The sequence below is a fragment of the Marmota monax genome, unplaced genomic scaffold (genome assembly GCF_021218885.2).
Source record: "Marmota monax isolate L192 unplaced genomic scaffold, Marmota_monax_Labrador192_F-V1.1 WCK01_AAM20220418_F8-fsc00100, whole genome shotgun sequence".
Classification (NCBI taxonomy): Eukaryota; Metazoa; Chordata; class Mammalia; order Rodentia; family Sciuridae; genus Marmota; species Marmota monax.
In genome coordinates, this window is record NW_026693872.1 from 4160546 (window position 1) to 4182638 (window position 22093).

Sequence of the window (22093 nt, forward strand, 5' to 3'; positions counted from 1 at the left end):
AAGTATTTTAGAAGAAATAGGCACCAGTGGGGAAATGCAGAGCTGTTCTGTAGCTAATCTGAGAACAACTGTTCTTCTGGACCATGGATTTTGATGCTGGAATGAGAGGCCCTTGGCAAGGAATCGGGAGCTTGTCACATAAACCAAGAGGAATATTTTGGGCCAGAGACTTGCAGACCAAACAGGAGAGCTTTAAAATGAGATTTAAGGGGGATAAAGTAGAGAATATTTAAATGAAACTCTACAATCACAGCCCACGGAGGGGCAGCAGGTGTAGGCTAGAAATAAGGAGCCCGGCAGAGGTGGTGCCAAGCAGTTCTCCTGAGGAACATCAGGGCCACACCTACAGCTGGGGCACGTTTGCCAAGGGCACAAAGAGAGGGGGAAAACTGAATGAGTCACGTTCTTAGGGGAGACAGCTGGACCTTAGAGACAGCAGGTAATGATAGGGTGGGGTGGAGCACACATCCACAGAGTAGGGATAGGTACTGACGGAGGATGACAAGTTCACATAAATCACAGTCACTGAAATGGGTGTTAAGAACGCACACACAAGTGTAAGAAGTCACACACGTCAGAGTGGAAGCAAAGCACAGAGCATATGGCTGAGATTTGCAAAAGGACAAAATCAAAAAGATTTTGCTGGCAGTATATACTACAGTTTCTCAGGCAGAGCAAGGCTCTGGCTGATGCTTTTCTATTTAAGATTTTTAGAACTGGCACAGGAGGGAGGTGGGATAGGGAAGGGAGTCGGTATTTATTTATCCAGGCATCTGCCCCATCTAATGAATTTTTTACTTGCCTTGCTAGTAGTTTCAAGACTTGAGAGGTAAGGGAAACCGAAGAAAGGACTTTCTCTGGACTTCATCTGACCAGGAGGCATCAAGCCTCGATGGTGTGAAAGGCACAGGAAGCTTAGGGGGAGGTCACCAGACCGTGCTGGAGTTTTGTGATAGCAAAAGAAAGAAACATGATACCTAGCTAAGTGTGTGCCCTCTACTACCCTTCCTGTTCCCTCTGTTTCTCACTTTCCCTCTGGCATCTCCAGCCCTATCCTAGCAATATCCCAGCCCAGACTTCAGGGTCACCACCAGGGACCTCAAGTGGTGAAAAGCAAAGATCACCAATCCAAATTAAGCAGGAAAGATATGCTGCTTGTATTTCAAGGAACACTGGATTCATGAGGCCACAAAGCCAATTTCATACAAGGAATTCTATTTTGGCTTTATGCGAGTGTATATCATGTATGATATATACGTACTCAATATTCCCAATAACCCCAGCAAGGAAGGTGATATTATCCCAAATGAACCATGAAGAAACTAAGAGACAGAGATAAATGACTTACCCAAGCCCATAGAGGAAGTAAATGAATGAACTACAGCTTGAACCCAGGCCTTTCTGTCTTCTAACCAGAGCTCCTTTAGCTCCTCCAACTTGCCTCCAAAACTAGACATTATACTTCAGGTACTGAAGGGGTTAATTGGCTTTTGTGGGCAAGTGTGGGAACCTAACCTCAACATAATATTGTTTCTATGGGGAAATGTGCTCAGAGTGACAAACAACTGGCTTAACCAAGGAACTTTTGTAACCTGACCTATCTTAAGTTGGGCACTGCCTCATGTTCAGAAAGGCTGGTTGTGGGAGAGAGGGGATCAGGCACATTCAGCCTCTGTCCTCTGACTCTATAATATCATTCCCCCATCTAGCTGTGCATCTGTCTCTGTCACATCTACAAATAGCCCTAGCAGTACCTCCTGCAGAAGGTAGCTGTCAGGATCAGACAAGGGGGACCCTTGGGTGTGTAAGGCAGCTAACGTAATTCCGGCATGCAGTCAACATGTGAGACTGGGGTCAGAGATTCATCCCGACAGCTGAAGGCCAGGTTGAGTTGGAGAAAAAGAGATGCAGAGAGCCAAGGTAGAGCTCTGTAGGTCCTGCTTGGGGTCCACCTGGCAATCTCAGCAGTATGGACCTGCTTCCTGACTTTGCATCTGCCCCCGGCAGGCAGTTCCCCTTTATAGCCTTGGTTGGCCACGACACAGAAAGCGGCCTTCCTCTGCAAGAGGCTCAGTTCTAGCAAAAAGCCACTTTCTCAGGCCTTTGGGGCTTATGTTCCAATAAGTTGTCCTCACCTACCTGTGTCTTAACTGTCCCCATATGCCTTCAGGTCCTGGACTGAGCAATACTGCAGTCATTCCTCTCTGCCCTCCCCCTCCCCTTCCAGGCAGGGATTTCTTTTTGTCCCAGTATTTGACTTTTCTCACTGATAAATGCTCCAGCCAAACTGGCCTAAAGGGGATTTTCTTTCCATGAATAACTGAATAACTCTTAAAAAGGAGGAGGGATTACCAAGAAAGAGCCAAACTCTGAATTTTTTGTCTTTTTTCCTTTTGGATGGGGGAAGGGAGCTACTTTTTCCTGGCAAGGACAGATACTCACTAGGAAAACACCCTAGAGACTCAGACTCTCCAGAGATTCTTTTCTCTCCTGACAAGGTGTTGCCCACCTTGCCTGCCTCCCAGAGGTCCCTCCCAAGACCCCCAAAGTGGTGACATTCATACCATCATGGCAATTCTCTGGTCAGGCTGCAGGGTCTATGTCCACAGAGAAGCAGTGTCTGTGAGCATGTTGGGTAATCTCAGATCATGAGTCTCAGAGAAGCCTTCCCATGTGGCTCTGCAAGTGCCCACACATGCACACGCATGTCTTCATGTGCTGCTTTGGGGGAGGATCCAATTTCAGACTTTGGCAGGCTTCATCATGCTTGGAGTCCTGCCCTTAGGAGGAGGTATTGTCAGGTGCCAGACAGAATTTGGGAGAGCCTATCAAAGGAGCCTGTGTGGGTAAATGTGTCCATACTCCACAGAAACAAACTTGCATGGAAAAGAGAGTCACGGCTCTGAGGTCATTCATTCTTTGATGCCTGGACTTACCCTGAAAGATGGGAGAAAATGCTGTAGGCAAGAGGCTTGTAGGTTTGGCCCTTTGTTTACTTTGGGCCAAGTGTAGATAGAGTTGAAAGACCAATTGGGAGGCCAAGACAACAGACTCTCTGATGAGTGTCATAGAATTCCAAGCAATCAGAGAGCCTCCAACCCTGAATTGGGATCTGTGGCCATGCATGGAATCTGGGTATTAAATGTGAGCAAACCCAGCCCACAGCTTTGAGTCACGATCTTCTGGGTTGATTGTCCCGTTTCTGCCAGATGCCTCTAGGGCATAGTAGTGGAAGCTGGGCATGGAGGAGGTTGAAGGGGCAAAGGATTAGGACTGGAAGTCAGGAGCTGGCATTTTTTTTCCAGCTCTCTACCTCCTAGCTGCACCATCAAGGAGTGATCTCAGTTCCTAACAGTTACCATGAGGATGCCATGACTTAGAAGAGAACCACCATCCAGTCCTGGTGGAGAGTAGTTCTGTACTATCAAGTATTTCTGTTCATCGCCCACCACTCCCCACCCTGGAGGCCATATTGAGTAAGATTTTTGTCACTCATAAAGCTGTTTTTAGTAGTAGTTTTCCCATTATTTAAAACAATTTTTTAAGTTGTTAATAGACCTTTATTTATTTATACACGGGGCTGAGAATCGAACCCAGTGCCTCACACATGCCAGGCAAGTGTGCTACCACTGAGCCCCAGCCCCAGCCCCGCTAGTTTTCCCATTTTTATTATTCAAAATCTATTTACTATTCAATCAGTATCTCTGGCTACCAAACAATGTAATTGATTTAATTATATAAAAAAGGAATTTAACCCATTAGCCTATGTCACCTTTATTAAGTAATAGTAATTATTATTATTGTTATTTAATAACAAATAACAAAGTTATTTCTATTCTGTGTGAAGACATGTTGACAACAACTCACAGATTTTATTTATATTTTAAAAGACTCCTTGGAACCTGTGATCCCTTGGCTGGGAATCCCTGAATCCCAAGAGCACTTAAAATGCAAACAATCTGTCATCTGTGATTTTACAGGTAATTTTTCACATATGCAAATGACTTAAGTGTCTTCATAGATTAAGAGGATTTCATACTTAAACAATAAATTACATCCTGAGCAAGTTTCTCCCTCCAGTATCAGCCTTTTTTTCCCCTCTTAGGTCCTTTCTTGAGCTCTCCCCGCTTTCTTGCTCTCTGTGTTTTTGCCCACTCCCTCCTGATCTCTGGTCATCATTCATCAGCCTAGATTTTCCTGAGTGCCATGAACACCCGTCTTGTCTCATGTATGGAACAAAGCCAGAGAATACCTTGCTCCTTGAAGCTGAAATACACTGAGCCAACACAAATCTGTTGGCAGGAGCAGCAGGCACAAGAGTCCGATTCAGAGTACAAGAACAGCTATTTATAAAGCCTCCTTCCTGATTGCTGGGTTTTCACTTTCCCTTGAACCGAAGGGGCCACTGCTGCGCCTTGGGAAAGATTATTCTATCCGCAGCTCCGTGCCTGAGGGTCACCAAGGGCCCATAATGATGAGCAGTGAGGACAGAGGATAGCCTGCAGGGTGGATTAGAGGTGGTGATAAGCCCTCTGATGGCCCCGGGCAGCTGAGTGTGCGGGTGATACAGATGGCCTCTGCAGCACCTGTGAGGTGACAGTCACAGGCCCCTTCCTGGCCTTAGAGTCCACCTGCCTTGTTTTGATTTGTTTTAACTCTTGATGTAAACTTGGGTGAAAACAATTACTAAACTTCCAAAGTCATTGGGGATTCAAATAACATAGGATCTGGCAGGTAAAATGCTCTCAATATTATCACTAACATTTATCATTCAGTTATATATAATTCAACTGTAGTTGCAGTTGCCCTTTTGGTGTTTCTGTGATGCCTGCTTAATTTGCTGAATTAGGATTTACCTTAAAAATCTGATCCTAGTTTAGTTTCTTCAATGGTAGTAGCAATAACACCACCAAACCCAGCAAACCCAAAAGGATATTATGTGAGGTCATTTGTTTTGCTTTTTCATTGATCTGAACCTTATGAAAATTTATAATTAATGTATAGAAGGGGCCTGTTAGCTAGGTATAATTTTCCCAGATGTGTAGGGTTTGTCCTATACAATGTTCTCTTAAAAATTTGAATTAGTTTCCAGCACTAATATTCCAGAGATTTTACACTAAAAAATACACATTTCTGGATTCTCTTTTAAAAATGGCAGCTCTGGTCATTCTTGTGCCACAGGGTGACCATTGTGCAGCCCCTGGGTCCTCCCACCCTGTCCTGTGTGGTGTTACCTTAGACTGCTTAATGAACTTAGAGAAACCTTAGAAATTAGAAAAGTTAATGAAACTGAGGCCTAGAAATCACAAGTGACTCTAGTGGTGTCGCATGATGGTGTGTATGAGAACAGAGGCTGGAAGGCAGCCTCCTGCCTGCCAGTCCAGCATAGCCTCTACCACCTGGTTCTGCCCCCTACACACACCACCGTCCCATGGGCAGCATGTGTCCCTGCAGGTCTCCCAACCTGACACTGACTGACATCGAGGGCCCAACTAACTATTTGAGTCATGAGCTACTCAGGGAACCTGATTATCAAAGCCCAAACCACAAAAAGGAACACCTTCACTTCAAGGGATTCTATTTCTAGAAATAACTATAGTGTTCTCTGTGTAAACTTCTGAGCCCAAAGAAATGTTTTCATGTTTTGACTTCTGACAACTTCAAAAGTCCATTGCCTTTAAAACTTCCTTGATTCTCAGAAAAGGGCCACTAGGAGTTCGTGTTGGTGGGGAGAGCTAAATGCATTGCCTCTGCTGGTACAGATGCCCAGCAGCTAGCTTGGTTTCACTTACGTGCACCCTTGAAACCAGGCTATTCATAGCTGTCACGATGATGACTGATTCCTGCCTGAAATGGCTGACAAACATAAAAGAACACTTTTAATTAGTCTCATTTTTCCCCTCATCTGTCAAATGAAAAGATTCAACTAACTTGTGTGTAATTGATGTTATTTTCTTATAAACCACGGGGAAATTAAGACATCCGAGGAACAGAGTCAATCTATGGTGTCACTACTGTTATTTCTCATCCCTCTACATGGCTGAGAGCCCCTTCGAGCCCAGAAGAGGATCTTCTGCCTCAAGAATGAGTTCACCTGGGTAGACTGGAGCCTGACCGGGCACCTAGCAGTCTTGTGGATCTGGGAATCAGCCTCAGGACAACTGGTTCAGGATTAGTCACCTCCAGCTGAAAGGTGATTATGAGAGGGAAAGAAAGAGTGGCCAAAGTAAACTCAGGAAGAGAGATGTGGAGGACGCGTTCCAGCAGCCATTTAAACATTGTTAGTTTTATTTTCTTCAGAAAATATTGGCCACCTGGGATAGACCCCCACACTGCTCCTGCCCTTGTCCCTGTTGCCTAGGGGAATGAGTCCTCCAGAGACTGGGACTCCTAGCAACAAGGGAGGAGCGTCATGGGGCACTTCCCAGGCCTTGCACACCTCTTTGGAGCTTTGCAACCTTCACAACTTAGATGTGTGGAAAATAGTGTCCCTACTTTGTAGAAGAAGAAATGAAGAGTCAAAGAACTTAAATAATTAACCCAGTCAGGAAGTGACAAAGTCAGGCCTAAACTCTGGCCTTGCAGCTTCCAAATGCCATTTCTCGTTCAATGAAAGATGAAATAGATAGAAGCCCAAGGCCACGTTTGGGAGCAGTCTTCAATGACGGCAGGAAAGTGGCTGGGGAATCATCTTCAAAAAAGACAGAACATCTGGGGCTCAGGCTGTCTGGCTGGCAGGGAGGCAGGAGATGTGTCTCCTGCTTCAAACTGTAGGATATCCCCTGCCTCCAGGCTCTTACCAAAGGCTTTGGAAAGGTGATGGTGGCAGTGCCATGCTGCTGGTGGGAGAGGAAAAGGAAGAAAGGAATGAGGCAGAGGAGGATCCAATATTGAATTTATCGGTAGCAAGAGTATCTACCTCCCAGGGTTCTTCTGAGAAATAAATGTGGTAAGACATGAAAATTTTTTAACAAAGTACAAAAACCAAAGGGCCCAATGGTAGGCATGGTGGCACATGCCTATAATTTTAGTAGCTCAGGAGACTGAGACAGAAGGATGGAGATTTCAAAGCCAGCCTCAGCAACTTAGCAAGGCCCTAATAAACTCAGGGAGACCCTGTCGCTAAATAAAATATTTAAAAATGGCTGGGGATGTGACTCAGTGATTAAATAATCCCCAGTTTAAAAAAAAAAAAAGCCAGGGCTGGGGTTGTGGCTCAGTGGTAGAACGCTTAACTAGCATGTGTGAGGCACTGGGTTTGAGCCTCAGCACCACATGAAAATAAAGATATTGTGTCCATCTACAACTAAAAATCTTTAAAAAAAAATGTCATGAGACAAGAATGCATTCACTTTTAAACAAAAAGTGCCTGTGTTAAAAGGGGACAAATAGAGACAAGCCTGGTGGTGCACATCTGTAGTCCCAGGTACTTAGGAGGTTGGGGCAGGAGAATTACAAGTTCAGGGCCAGCCTGAACCACTTAGAAAAACCTGTCTGGAAAACAAAGAAAATCACAATAGAAGCTCTTAGATTTTGAACACATAGTCTCCTGTGGGTCAGTGGTCAAATGTTAGAGTCTTGGTGAAGCTGTTAAAAGCAGGTAAGCTCTGTGAGGCCAGAAATCCTGCCTGTCTTACTCGTCACTTACCTACGGGTCTTACACAGACCCAGAATTATTATCAATAAATGCTCAGTGGTTGGATGGATGGACAAACAGATGAATGGATGGGTGGATGGATGGATGGATGGATGGACGGATGGATGGATGGATGGGCCAAAGCCAAAACAGTTCTATCCTTCACTTACAAAGACAACCACCCCCGGAGAATTGATCTCTAGTGCCTCTCTGTCAGGAAACGGTATCTGTCATCTATCATGGTATTTGAGACAAAACTTTAGGTGTCTCTTTGACTAACCTTTTCTCACTCACTTTTCACAATTTAACCAGCTCTGTCAATTCTACCTCCAAAATTTTAGCTTATGAATCTCCCCCAACACCTTTTATCTTTATATAGGCCCTTCCCAATTCTCTCCTGGATTCTTATATCACATTCAAACTAGTCTCCAGTCTCTGTTTCACTCCTTCCAGTCCATTCTCCACAGCTGCACAGAATAATCTTTAAAAAATACAAATATGCCAGACACATTAATGTATGCCTATAATCCCAGCAACCTGGGAAGCTGAGACAGGAGGATTGCAAATTCAAGGCCAGCCTGGGCAACATCAAGAGACCCTGTCTCAAAATAAAAAAAATTAGAAGGACTGGGGATGTAACTCAGTGGTAAAGTGCCCCTAAGTTCAATCCTCAGTACCAAAAAATATAAAAACCACAAATCTAATCAAGTCACTACTACCTCCACCACCCCCATTTTGACCTAAGGTTGGTCCATGACTCCCTATGGACTTTAAGATCAAACCCAGACACCTAAGAGCAGCATCTCTGTCTTCACAATCTTGCCCCAGTCTGCCTCTCCAACCAAACCTGGCCAAGCCCCACCTTGAGTTCTAATTCATTGCCTGGTGCTATGGTTTAAATGTGGTTTGTCCCCACAAAACTCATGTTGAGCCTTGGTTCCCCATGTTAATGATGTTGAGAGGCGGGGGTGGGGGGTGGCCTTTAAGAGGTATTTGGATTATAAGGGATCCATCTTCATGAAAAAAAATAATGTAGTTCCCTTGAGAGTGGGTTTTTGTAAGGCAAATTCAGCTTCCTTAATTTGTTCTTTCTTTTTCCTTGATTTATTCTTGCTTCCTCTCAAACACGTGTTCCTTCCACACACACCCACTTCCCCTTTTTGCTTTCCCACCATGATTGTTGCAGAAGTCAAGCCAGCACCATGCTCTTGGAACTATGAGCTAAATAAACCTTTCTTTACAAGTTACCCAGTGTCGGGTATTTTGTTAATAGTAATGGAAAACAAACACCTGGGCTTCTTCCTCTTCCTGGAATGCTTGTCCTCCGCCTTCTCTGCTTTCCTTGCACATCCTACTGACCTCTACTTGGCATCCCGCATAGGATGCTTGCTGCAACTTCCCCTGACCCGTCTAAGATTTGGTCTATGCACTGGGGTATATCCCTCCTCTGTTATACCCCAGTGCATAGTACTCAGTGCATCACAAAATGATCTGCTTCCTTATCTGTCCTTTCAGATGCCTGTTTTGTGGAATGCTGCATTTGTTGTGGATAACATCTAGTACACCCTTTCCTGGTCTCTGGCTCAATGAATGTTTGTTGAATTATAAATATTTTGTCTCACATCAAACCTGCACTTTCTCAGAAGCATATTTGCAATCACATCATATCTTTGGCTAATCATGTGACTAGTCAAGATAATGAACCAAGAATTTGAGTGTGGTCTATGATTCTGAAAAAAAATCCTATTAAATTAGTCACGAGGGGGAACATACATTTTAGCCAAAAGTCAAGACACTTGATCTAACAAATATAATTACATGTTTTTCTTGCTTATAAAATTATGACTATATTATATCTATAGCTACAAAATAAGATCTATCATTTTTGCTCTTTTATACAAATATGTCAACTCAAAAGAACTGAACTAATACTTGCTAATAGTAAGTAGCTAACGTTCTTGGTAAGCAATAAGTATTATGTGCGGCACTTTGCTATTATTTAATCTTCTCAACTATCCTTTGAAGCAGATCTTATTATCTCCATTTCACAGATGAGAAAACTGAGGTTTAAAGAGATCAAACAACTTTCCAGAGGTAGCACAGTGGCTGAGTAGTGCAGTTGATTCCCTCTGTCCTTCTTCAATACTGACCTACCCATGACTTCTTCACTTTATTAGATCATCAGGAGAACCATGTGTGAGAAAAAAAAAATAGCTGTGGCTTCCGGAAATTTTTATTAAAACTCTAAATCTCCTGGCAATAACTTTCAAAAGCCATGATTCAGACCAGCAGTGGTACTTGAAAATGGAATCACAGTACAAGTCTTCTGGCCACAGAGATGCTCTTGCTGCCAGAGAGGGATGCTCAACCTTGGTGTTATGATGATCTGTGTTGTTCCCGTTACTTGGTCTCTTCCACCATTGACTGTTGAAAGGCAACTGACTCCCGTTCTCTCCTCCCTGAGAAGTCCACTCCTTTAGGCCTAATGAGTTCTGTTCTTGTCCATGGTGTTCATGCACTGGATCTACAGCAATGTTTCTCAAAGTCCTGTCCACTGACCATACACATAACGATCACCAGGACATTCATAAAAATGCATATTCTTGGGCTCCACCCCACAACACCACAGATAGTCCCCACAGATTGAAGGCCTGGAAGCAGTGTTTTAATCACATTCCCTAGGAGATTTGTATGCATACTAACATTTGAGAACTATGGGTGGAGTCTCCATATCCTTATAACCAGCAGTGTTATAAAATGATCAGCTGCTCCAACCCTGAATCTGCATTTTCACACATTTCTGTTCAGAGAATCCCTAATCCAGAATAATGCTTGCCCGTGTTTTTTAACAACAGAGCATGCTTAAAAATGGAAAATATTTATTCCTGACATTGAGAATACAGATGAGAATGTTTTCTGGGGCTCAGCCTGCCCCAGTCCCTACCTGCCACCCTGGAGGCAGAGGAGAGCCGTATATCAGGCACACACATCATGGCACAGTAGATGAGAAGCACTGGTCTAAATTACTCCCAGTCCTTCCAACTTTTTTATGAGGCCTAATTCCCTACACCTTACTTACTCTTATTTCCTTCTTCATTTATCAGGTATTTTTATGCACACTAATGGTCAAAAAGTCTACTTCCCAGGTGGGTGTGGTGGTACACACCCCTAATCACAGTGGCTTGGGAGGCTGAGGCAAGAGGATTGCAAGTTTAAGGCCAGCCTCAGCAACTTAGCAAGGTCCTAAGTTTTTTGTGTTTTGTTTTGTTTTGGTGCTGGGAATTGAACTCAGGGCCTTGTGCAGGCAAGCCAAGCACTCTACCAACTGAGCTATATCCCTAGCCCAAGGTCCTAAGCATCTTAATGAGACCCTGTCTCAAAAAAATAAGGACTGAGGATGTGTATCAGTGGTAAAGCAGCCCTGGGTTCCATCCCTGGTACAAAAAAAAAAAGCGCTAATTCCCAACCAGTAAGATCTTAGAAATCTTCATACAAATGGAAGAATATAGTCTCACCTCCAAGTTCTGGGTAGACTGTTGAAGAAATGCAGAGAAAATGTCTGTCATTTTGATGAGTCATCTGCTATGGCCGAAGGAAAACCTGAAAGAAATAAGAGCCTTCCACCCTCTGGAGAATGCTCCTTTCCTTGGTCCACAAATCTGAGGACAGAGGATTAGCAACATTCAAGGTGGCTTCCTCTCTCCTGAGTGCCAGGAGGAATGTGATTTTGTTTAATCCTTCCTTAGCAAAATCTGTCAGCTTGTAAACTGGACAGGTGTCCCTTCTCTTAGCCAGACCCTGATAATGGGGTGACAATTGGGGTGGAAGGAATGGAATACCTTCAGAAACACTTCCTGGTGAGACCATCTGATCAAAACCACCAAGTGTCAGGCACACCATCTGACTTTGCAAAGCCCCAGCTACATGGGGACCCCATTGATTGCTCGCGCTCTCTCTCTCTCTCTCTCTCTCTCTCTCTCTCTCTCTCTCTCTTTCTCTCCCCCTCCCTCCCTCCCTCCCTCCCTCCCTGCCTTACCCCTAAAGAAAATGTCGAAAATTTTTAAAGCTTAAAATGGTGAGCTCCTACTTTGAAGCAAATTCAACATCTACCTCTAAATGAATGGTCACCATGGTCTAAGCAAATAAAATTGGGGGGGGGGGGGTGGCTACTGCTACCAAACAACTCTTCTGCAAATCTGTTGCTTCTCTCTGCTTCCCCCAAACAGAGAACAGACAAAGCAGCACATATTTTGGCTGTGTAAGTGTGGATCTATCCCTCCTCTGTCCTGATTGCACACCCTAAGTCTCAAAAGGCTTCCCTTTGTACCCCACCATACTCCAAAGAGGGCTCTGCCTAAAGTCCCTCTGAATTAGTAGTAGAAAAGACAGCATGTTGTCATTTGCCACCTCTGGTTGATTTCCCATGGAACTCTCTTGATGCACTTCAAGACAAGCAGGACTTTCTCCTACTTGCTTCAAGTTGCATCAGGAAAAGTTCAGAGAAGTTCAGTGAGCAGTTACCAGTTCACCCAGAGTTGTCCTGATGTATAAGAAATGAGTGGGTTTTCTCTAAGTTCCTGGCAAAAACACTTTGTAAATGTTGTTTCAATTCCTTGATCATCTGATTAACAAGTGCTAAAAATGTAAGGTTAGGGAATGCTGGGAACTTGGGCCTCCTGGACCAAATAACCTAACTGTTCCTTGACCATTTCAAGTACAGAATATTGAGCCATCTCTCTGCTCTATGTTCCAGGATGAAGAACAAGCTGTGGTACTTTGAATTTGGTACCTCGGAGACCTTTGCAGCCACCTGCAAGAAACTTCACGACCACATTGAGTTGGAGGTAAGCTCCAGGTGGGGAGAAGGTTTCTTGAACTGGTTTCTGCTCCTGGAATATCATATGTACATTCTCAAGAATATATCCTCTCGGGTCCTTAAAAGGAGAGCCAGAGTGCACTCTATTTTTGGTGCTCTGTCCTGTCCCCACACACATCCATGACCTTGCCCAGAGGCCTCTGGTCGTTGGACTTGTCCAGAGAATCCTTGGAGCTCTGGGACCCTCAGTCCATTCTGGTCCTCAGCCATCTTTCAATGTCACCCAACTGCCTCCCTCCCCCCAAAAAGATAAGGACAATTACTACCATCACAGGGTGAGGGGCTGCTGTGGGGTAGAGGCAGTGTCCAAGTCTGGAACTGGTGGCTGTGAAGCAGCAGAGGTGAGGGGTTTGGGGGTTGAGCTTTGACCAAACAGTCCCCAGCTCACCCACTGGCTTCAAGGAGCAATTCCCAGATGTGCAGCATTAGCCTGATGAAGTGCAAGCTGAGCCGTCACAAAGCCCCCTATGTTCAGAAGGGTCCTTGTTCCAGTGCTCTTCTGGTTTTTGTTTTTTGTTTGTTTGTTTGTTCATTTTGTTTTGTTTTTCACAAAATTCCTATTCAGAGAACCCATATTTTTAGTTGTAGATGGACACAATACCTTTATTTTGTTTAATTTTTTTATGTATTGCTCGAGATCGAACCCAGTGCCTCACCTGTGCTAGGCAATCGCTCCATCACTGAGCCACAACCCCAGCCTGCTCTTCTGTCTTTGTCCTGAAATTCTTCATAATTTTTAAACAAAGAATTCTGCATTTTCACTTTGAACTGAGCCCCACAAATTACGCAGCTCTGGTGTGTTCCTAATTCCTCCAGCACTTGTTGCAGCCTGCCTCAGATGGTTTGCCTGTCGGCGCCCCTCCCCTGGTAGATAAGCAGCCTGCTTCTCACCCCCACCCCTCTCCAGGCCTGCTCTCCCCAAGTCTCTCATGAGATCTCTCCTTAGTCTCTGGCTACCCGAAAGCTCAAACTTCTGTGCACACCCACTGTCTTCATGCTGGGGCACCTCAGGCTCTTGAGTCCTTAGCTTTCCGTGGGATTCAAGCCTGTAGACTCCTCTCCACTTGAGGAAAAAAAAAGAAGTGAGAGGCACCCAGAGAATTCAGCCACCCTGGGCTCCCCTGGCCTGGTCTCGAAGCCTCCCTAAAGGGTACTCCAAGCTTGGGACCTGGACATCCCTTTGAGAGGAGCATTAGGCCAGAAGCACTGTGGGAAAGCCCAGCCACTGCCACTCCCTGCCGGAAGGGAGGCTGTGTGCACACTCCCAGGGAGTTTTCACAAACAAACACTAAGCCAGAGGTTCTGAGCAGCTCTATTTGACTCATCTGCCTGCCTGCCTCTCCCCTTTGGTTGCTAGGTTACTGACACCAGGGTGGGAGGCACGAATCCTTAGCTAATCCCCTGTACTTCTGCCAGCTCAGTCAGTGGGCACAGAGGCCCAGGAGCCAGGGGCCTGTGTCCCCAGGTGGTAGATGGCTGAAGTCACCTACACCTGGGAGAGGCTGAGAAGCCAGCCTTCCTCTATTTACACACAAACACACCACCAGGGAACTGTGGCCGAAGGAGGAGGCTTTGGCCAGGGTACTGAGTGTGGCTGACAGAGATCTGTGTGCATTTTTCCTGTTGGCACGATCCCCTGGTGGGATCTCTTTAAATATACCACAAGTGAGGGACAGCCCTGGCCTAACCGCGGCCAGCTGCACACAGCGACTGCCTGTTCTCCCTGCAGCTGGCCTTGACCTTGTGCCCAGAATACAGCAGCTCAGCTCCCCTGCCTCTGTGGCCCGCCCTCCTGGCTCCAGGCTGGCCTTGCCCCACTGTCCCCTCGAGGTCTAAGACACAGCAGCACTTCCTCAACCACACAGGGGGCTGGTGGCTTAGTAGCAGAAGACACTGGTGGCCTCTGGAGGAATGGGGTTGTTCGCACTGTGGGTTGTTGGGACTTTTCAAAACACTTCCTGTTTTCCTTATCTCCCTATAATGAGTCTTTTTAGTATTTATTCATGAGGGTAAGCTGGAGGAAGGGGGGGGGGGGTGGGGTTGTCATGTGATGGTGGCTTCTGACAGCCCAAGAGATTGGGGCAGGCACCATTTCTGCATTCAAAGAATAGCGAATGTGAGGTCCACCCACTATTGTGTGATTCAGATGGAAACTGCAGTTAGGGGACAAGGAATTTGAGTGACAGGTGTAGAGAGAATGCAAAGCATAGCAGGTAGTTGTGAGAGCATCAAGGACCTCAGGAAAAGCAGGTAAAAGAATCTGTTAGATGACCTTCTAAACGTGGCTGCTCCAGCACACAACAGCCCAGGCCTGTGGGGACCAACACGCGACTTACCAGCTCCAGGTCAGTGAGGCCCAGAACACCCCATACAGGTATTTCTACCTCATTTCACTGTTTTTCAAAACCCTGCTACTGCTTTTATCCCAAGTCACTCCATGGCCCTGTGAACTAAGTAGGCCAAGGATTATTATATTATCACCTCCATTTTATGAAAAAGCAAAACAAGGCAGCGACAGTTAGAAGGGTAAATAGAAGGAAGAGAAAAAAATAAAAAGGGACAAAGTCACATGCTTTAACTGCCTACCCTGATACATCCTCATTTGATAGGAAAACCGGCAAGGCAAGTATTGCCACATTTTTAAGATGATGCTGAGATACATTCAATACTTGACCAAGACTTCTTTGCTGGAAACTGGGAAGAGAAGATTCCAGGTCTTCTGGAGGGAGTTGAGCAGAGATTTACCTACGAAGTGTCAAAACCCAGCAAATCTGTCAGCCTGGATCCACAGCTCTTCCTCCTTATTCTGTGGGACTGTTGGATTCTCTCTCAGTTCAGGCAGCTACACAACTCTGCTGAGAAAGGATTTGCAAAGATCAGAGGACACACTCCTACTGCTCAATTGAGGAAGGAATCAGAAATTCAGGTGAACAGCAGGAGCGAGTCAGAGACAAAAACTGCCCTAAAGCTTACAAAAGATTTTTCCACACAGCATCTCATTTTATCTTGACCCACAGGACACGCTGCGCAGATTTTCATGTCCTCACCCTGCAGATGAGGAAACTGCGGCTGAGGGGTTTGGTGACCTGAGAAAGGGCACAACTGTAAGGAACTCAGAGTACAGATAGTGAAGTCCATTATTTGGTTTTGATCACTCTAGTCAAAGGCTGGTTGGTGAAACTAAAGCCCAGATGAGACTGTGCAGGGAAGTTCTCCACTGAAAGTCATTCACGTGGTTTACAGACTCTCTGAGGTTAGTGGCTGGCTGAGAAGAAATAGGAGACTTGATCCCATCTCCAAAATAAAGCTCAGAGCCCAGCTGACAAGAGAAAATGGCCCAGGAAACACAAGAGGACTGGTTAATATAGTGCTCACTTAACTAGTACAAAGGAAACTAGATCCAAAGAGTTTCAGGCAGCCACTTGGGTGATCCCAGTCAGATCACTCTGAACTCCGTTTTGGCAGCCCAATGACTCAAGCAGGGAAGAAGGTGACCCCAGATCTGCTGCTCACATGCAGACAACTTGGCCAGGGCTGGCATAGTGAAGGGGCCCCAACTCACAAGTCCTGGGATTAGCTTTGTTCTGTTCTTGGGATAGGTGATTCACTAAACTATGTCTGAGTCTCAATTCACATCTGTAAAATGAGGTAGAAGGGAACTGACCTATCTCACAAGACCATTATTTTGAATTAAAGTTTTCAGGGGTTGGGGTTTTTTAATTATTTAATTAATTTTATTTAATAATTGATAGGAAAGTTTACTTATTTATTTTTAGTACTTGGGATTGATGTAGCTCTTTGCCACTGAGCTACATCCCCAGCCCATCTTATTTTTTATTTTGAGATAGGCTCTCACTAAGTTGCTTAGGCTGGCTTTGAACTTGGAATCCTCCTGCCTCAGCCTCCGGAGCTGCTGAGATTACAGGCATGTACCATGGCACCTAGCTTGGGGTTGTTGTTTTATTTTCTGTTTATTTAACTGGCAGTAGTGCTAAACATCTCCCTAAATCTGCAAAGCAGCCTTAAGTGGCAAGTGTCCTAATCACCTTTCCAGAGCAGGGGGACAGGAGTCTAAGAGAAAGTAAGGAGCTCACCTGAGGTTCATGACCTATGAGTGGTCAGGTCAGACTTCCATCCCAATTTCCCAGAAACCCAAGAGTGTCAGGGTAGTAAAGGCCCTTGAGAAGCTCAGTCTGGAGCAGATATTCTCAACCTCATATAGGACCTATCCAGTCTGCTAATTATTCACAGTCTCATTCATTGTGACATTTCAGGTAATGTTAAAATCAGGCATAAGATTTTTATCTTTATCAGGAAGGGAGCATTAAAAATATTGCAAATGGTCTCCATAGAAAGAGGTATAGGGCTCTACCTGAAACAGGTGCTGGATACTTTGCTTCCAAGACCTCCTCTCAGGGTGCTCTCCAATGCCTCTTTGCTTCCAAAGAGGCCCTTTATATTTATCCTAACCTGATTTCACCTGCATAAACAGGTGAGGAAGGCTCACAGTGAGACACCTCCCCCACCCCAGGCTCAGAATAGCCTTGCAAAGATTTTTAGATGTGATCACAGTTAGGTAGAATAAACCAGGCAAACTTCAATTTGAGCATACATTTTACATTCTGCAGAAATATTTAATTTTTCTGCCTAAAAATAAGAACTCCCCCAATTCCTTGATATTTAATCTAATCTTTAAAACAATGTTCACAAGAGAAGGCTAGCCAGTTCCACTAAAATGATCCTAATACTGGGAAACATAAATGCAAATCTTGAAGCTGTTCCAAAAAAAAATCCAGCCTATTTGGGGATCTCTGTATATCAGTTACCCCTTTTGAGGATTTAAAAAATAACAGAAAACAATTGAGGACAGTTTTATCAAAAAGTCCCATTTCCCCCTCACTCAGAATTGATTTTTCAGTATTGTATCTTTATTTCCTTTTGGTATTTTTCACCAAAGAAATAAAATGCTACAGGTAAACTTGAAGTACCCCCCCCCACTCCCTTCCTGCGCTACAACCTGCATTTTTCACTCACCATTGGTCCCTGAACTCTCTTCACACTGATATTGCTAAAATTGTTTCCTTACTTTTACCTGCTCTCTAGTGCTACAAGGATTTCCCGGCCACTGTTGGCAAGGAGGAGCGGAAATGGGAACTCTCAGAAATTGCTGGTGGGAACCTGTGTGGTAAACCCCCTTGGAGAGAAGTTGGGCAATCCACACTAAATGCATTCATAGACTGTCTGACTCCACGGTGCTTCTCACCCTAGAGCTGGAGAATTCCCTGCATCTGAGCCTGAGATGAGCATAGGAGTACAGTGCAGGATTTTTTTTTTTTTTTAAATAACAAGACAGAACCAACCAGGCCCGGCCTGATGGTACATGCCTGTAATCCCAGTGACTCAGGAGGCTGAGGCAGGAGGATTGCAAGTTCAAAGCCAGCCTCAGCAACTTAGTGAGGCCCTAAGCAACTAGGCCCCTAAGCAACTAGATCCTCTCTCTACATACCCTATCTAAATAAACTACAAAAAAGAGCTCGTGGTATGGCTTAGTGCCCCTGGGTTCAATCCCCAGTACCAAAAAAAAAGAACCAACCCAATTGACTGTGTTAACCTAACACCTTAAAAAGACATTGAATGACTCTACCAAATGCCATTGAATTCTACACTTCAAAATGATTAGTTATATGTTCTGTGAATTTTACCTCCACCAAAAAAAAAAAAAAAAAAAAAAGTGGTTTAAAAAGCAGGAGTGAACCAGGTACCATATCATGATCTGGGTGGGTCTCACCTATGAGAATCCTAAAAACTAAAGTAACATTAAGCATAGGTATGTGTGCATAAAGAAGCTTCATAAAAAAATGAGTCAGGCCAGACACAGAGGCACAGGCCTATAATCCCAGCTACTCTAGAGGCTGAGGTAGAAGGATCACAAGTTCAAGGCCAGCCTCAGCAACTTATCAAAACAGTACCTCAAATTTATAAAGGGCCAGGGATGTTGATCAGTAGAGTAGCCCCTCTCCATTCAATCCCCAGTACTAGAGGGGAAGGGGTTAAAAAAAAGAGTCTTAATTAATTTAAGATTAGGCAGATTTCTTGAGCTACTCCAATCCAATCCAGTGCCATTATTTTTCAAAAGAGAGAAATGAAGGACTGTATAGGTTAAGTAGCATGACCAAGTTCACTTAGCCAGAATGTGACAGAAAAAGAACCCATGGCTTTCAAGCTGTAAGAGGGCCATTCTCTTATTCTGCCTTGGCATCCACACACCGGATTGCACACTCTTAAATCGAAGGGGAAGAGATCTTTAAGCCTGGGTGTCTTCTGTCGGGCTATGAACCTTCTCAGCCTGGGCAGGTAGAGCCTGTCAGAGCTTGGAGTAAAGAAAGTAAAAAGTGACCCCTCAACCCATCCACCTCTCCACAGTGAATAAATGGAAGGGAAACCTGAGAAAATAAAAGGGGTGATCAGATGGTGCATCAAACCCTAGAGGCAAAAGTAGGACTAGAATGGTCTTGAGAGAGAGATCCTCCTTCTAGTCTATTCCTTTCCCCACTCAAGTCCAGTGCTCTGATGTCTCTACCTGGCTTTCTTCCTGCTCCCTACTAATATGTGATCTAACCTCTTTCCCTTGCTTTGAAAAGTAATGCAAATGCCTGGTTAGAATATCCTGAAATATAGAGGGGCAAAAAAGAAAAGTAACCCACAATCTCACCAATGGATCAGCACCACTGGAATGTTGGCCGCATTACAATCCCATAATAACATTAGCCCTCTCCCCTCCTGTCTTTCACATCAGGCCTCCTGAGAATCTCTGTGATTGATTCTTTGGTTTTGTCAAATCGTCATCCATTTTTAAAGGCAACCCATCATCCCATCTCTCCATTTCTTTCAACCATGCATTTGCTACCAGTTTCCTTGGCTGACGCTTAGAATTGTTCCGCTGACCAAGAAGAAATTTTTTCTGTCAATTTTCCCTTAGAAAATCCCATTGTTCACTTGCATCTCTGATACATAACTTTTTTCTCTCAAAAGACCTTCTTTTTTATTTCTTACAAATGTGTACCCTATAGTTCACTTCAAGTCTCTATTCATCCATATGCTTTTATTTTTTAGTTCTTTCCCATTTCCTTTGTTCCTGGTGAATTGCTTTGATTTTCTTTTGTCTTTAGATTCCTGGCAATATATACTTTTGTCTTCCAAAGACTTAGGAATAAGTTTTTTAAAGATGAAGTCTAATGCTCACACTTTCTCAAAGAAGTTGGTTTAATACATGGTAGGTGTGATAGGGCCCCAGGAAATCTCAGAGGACCAAGGCTGGAGGTCACATGATTTATAAGCTATGTAAGAACCCAACAGGTTTCTGGAAGATGCTCTCAGCTAACCTCTGCCCCAGAGGGCTTAGCTTTTTAGCCAACAAGGTTTCTTGGTAAAAGAATAACTTTTCCCAAGCAATGACTACCAAACAAATACATCTTTTAAGTAATAATGAACTGTGAGGCCCCGCCAGTAGGAAATGTATTCATTCTCTGAGACATTTTAGAATATTGAAAAGAATCCATGATCCCCATCACCATCTCCAGAGACTTGGGGACCTCAGGGAGGAAAACACTTCAATTTTTTTTTCCTTCTACAAGTGAACTGTTAGAGAATAGTATATACAAATATGTCCTGTTGGCTAGAGTTTTCTTAACTCAGTATGTGGGGCCATAAACTTGCTGATCCTAGTGTTCATTAGAAAAGGAATGAAGAAAGTAGAAGAATTGACTCTTAAGGAGAGAGCACCCTCTCTTAAAGAGCTAGGTACCTTCAGTAAGAGATGTCCTCTGCATTAAACTTCTGCTTTCCACCTAATACATGTATCTGCTGAGTTGATGAAAGGTTTCCCATCCAGGACTTGGCATGGAGATTAGGCAGTCAGCTTTCTGAAGCAAGGTCTTTCTTATTTATTCTGTATTTCCAGGCCCACCACAGAGGCTGAAGTGAAGTACTTCCTCCGGAGTTATTTGTTGATTAAAATTAAACCAGAGTGTGAAAATCCCATAGTTAGTGTGAACATTAATAGAGATTGCCACTTGACCAGCTTTAAGTCACACCTTTCTTTTGGAAGCCACTAGCATAAAAGGGACTCATCCTGCTCCATTTGTAACACAGAGTAGGGGGTGGCAGAGCTTGCCGCCTGGCACCTGGGCCTACTCCTAACCCTGCACCAAGTGGGAAGACCTCCCACACCCTGTTCTGAGCTGTCACTGGGATCTTTGAAAGTAGCAGAGGGTCTGGGACAACTGAGAACCAGGACAGGAAATGCCAGGGTTCTCCCACCTCTTTCCCACCAGAATTAAGACTGTGAGTGGGCAGAGCCCATATGGCAGCAAGGGTGCCAGGCAGTTGTGGGGTTGCAGGACATCATCCTGCAGGGCAGAAGAAGGGTCTCCATTCTGAGCCCTTTGGATTGCCCAGAGGCCTAACTGCCTTTGAGCCCAGCGGGTCCCTAAGGCCACCAGCTTTGCTCTGCCTGCAGGAGAGTTGGGCTCCTCAGAAAACCTCCTCCAGCCCAGATTGGTCTCAGCTCCTCAGATAGGCAGCAAAACCTATTAATCTGCACCCAGAGCAAGAATGCCTTAACACACCAGGGTTTTTCTAAGCTAGGGGAGGGCAGAGTGGTGGATAGGAAAAGACTTTGCCCTCGGTCCAACTCTGAGGAAACCCACCACCGTGAGCTCTGAGAAACAGCAGTTCTGTTTTGGAAACTGGCACCCAGTGCCGGCTCACTCCTGGAAATGAATTAGGGCCCCCCCACCCCCAGCTGCAATGTTCTACTTCCAGTGCCTCTGCCAATACCCCCTTCCAGCTGCCCCTCTCAAAGGCACCATTGTGCCTGCCTGGCACAGCAACAGAGGAGGGCGAAAGAGGAAGAAAACATTTTCTGCCCATGGGATGTTCTTAAGCAGGTTGTGTGTACATGGCTTCCAGGCCGCATTCCTTGAGCCCACACAAACCCGCCAGAACTCCATCATCCCTGTCACAGATGGCAGCCTCTTTCCAGTGTAACTGGCCCTCCATGGCTCACTTCAAATCAGAGAATGTGAAGCACACAGCTGGATGGACAGGGCTGGGCAGAAAGGGGGAGGGGAGCGTCACCGTGACACTTTCTCAATCCAGCACACTCTAGCCTGCCAAAGCACATTCTGAACTCAGAATCTCTGAACTGGAAGGGGTAAGTCCCACTTAACTACTCAACAAAAGATTCATTCTAGCACATTCTGATAAGTGGGCCTCCAGCCTCCTGAATACTCTAAAGATAGGAAGAGGAGGCTCACTGCTTCTCAATAAGCCTGTTCCATTGTTAGACAGCGCTGATTTTCAGAAAGTTCTTCCTAATGTTGAACCAGAGTTGTTCCTCGCCCTCTGCTTCCCTCGTGGGCACTTGGTACAACACTTGGAACAAACTAGGTACACGGTAAGTGTTTGTGCATTGAACTGAGTGGATTCCTCACTCATTTGACCTCTTTTCATCCTCCACAGTCACACAGAACTTCCTTTCTTGGTCCTCTACATGACCCCTCTTCCTAGGCTGAAGAAGT

General features: G+C 44.9%; 1 protein-coding gene across 4 annotated transcripts in view; it reads left to right on the forward strand.

Moving 5' to 3' along the window:
• The window catches only part of Dgkg (diacylglycerol kinase gamma), a 211850-nt gene that overhangs the window by 129431 nt on the left and 60326 nt on the right, over window positions 1-22093 (forward strand). For all 4 annotated transcript variants that reach the window (XM_058585080.1, XM_046462616.2, XM_058585082.1 and 1 more), the window contains one exon: window positions 12390-12480. In XM_058585080.1, the coding sequence (XP_058441063.1) occupies window positions 12390-12480 (91 nt within the window). The remainder of the gene's footprint in view (window positions 1-12389; window positions 12481-22093) is intronic.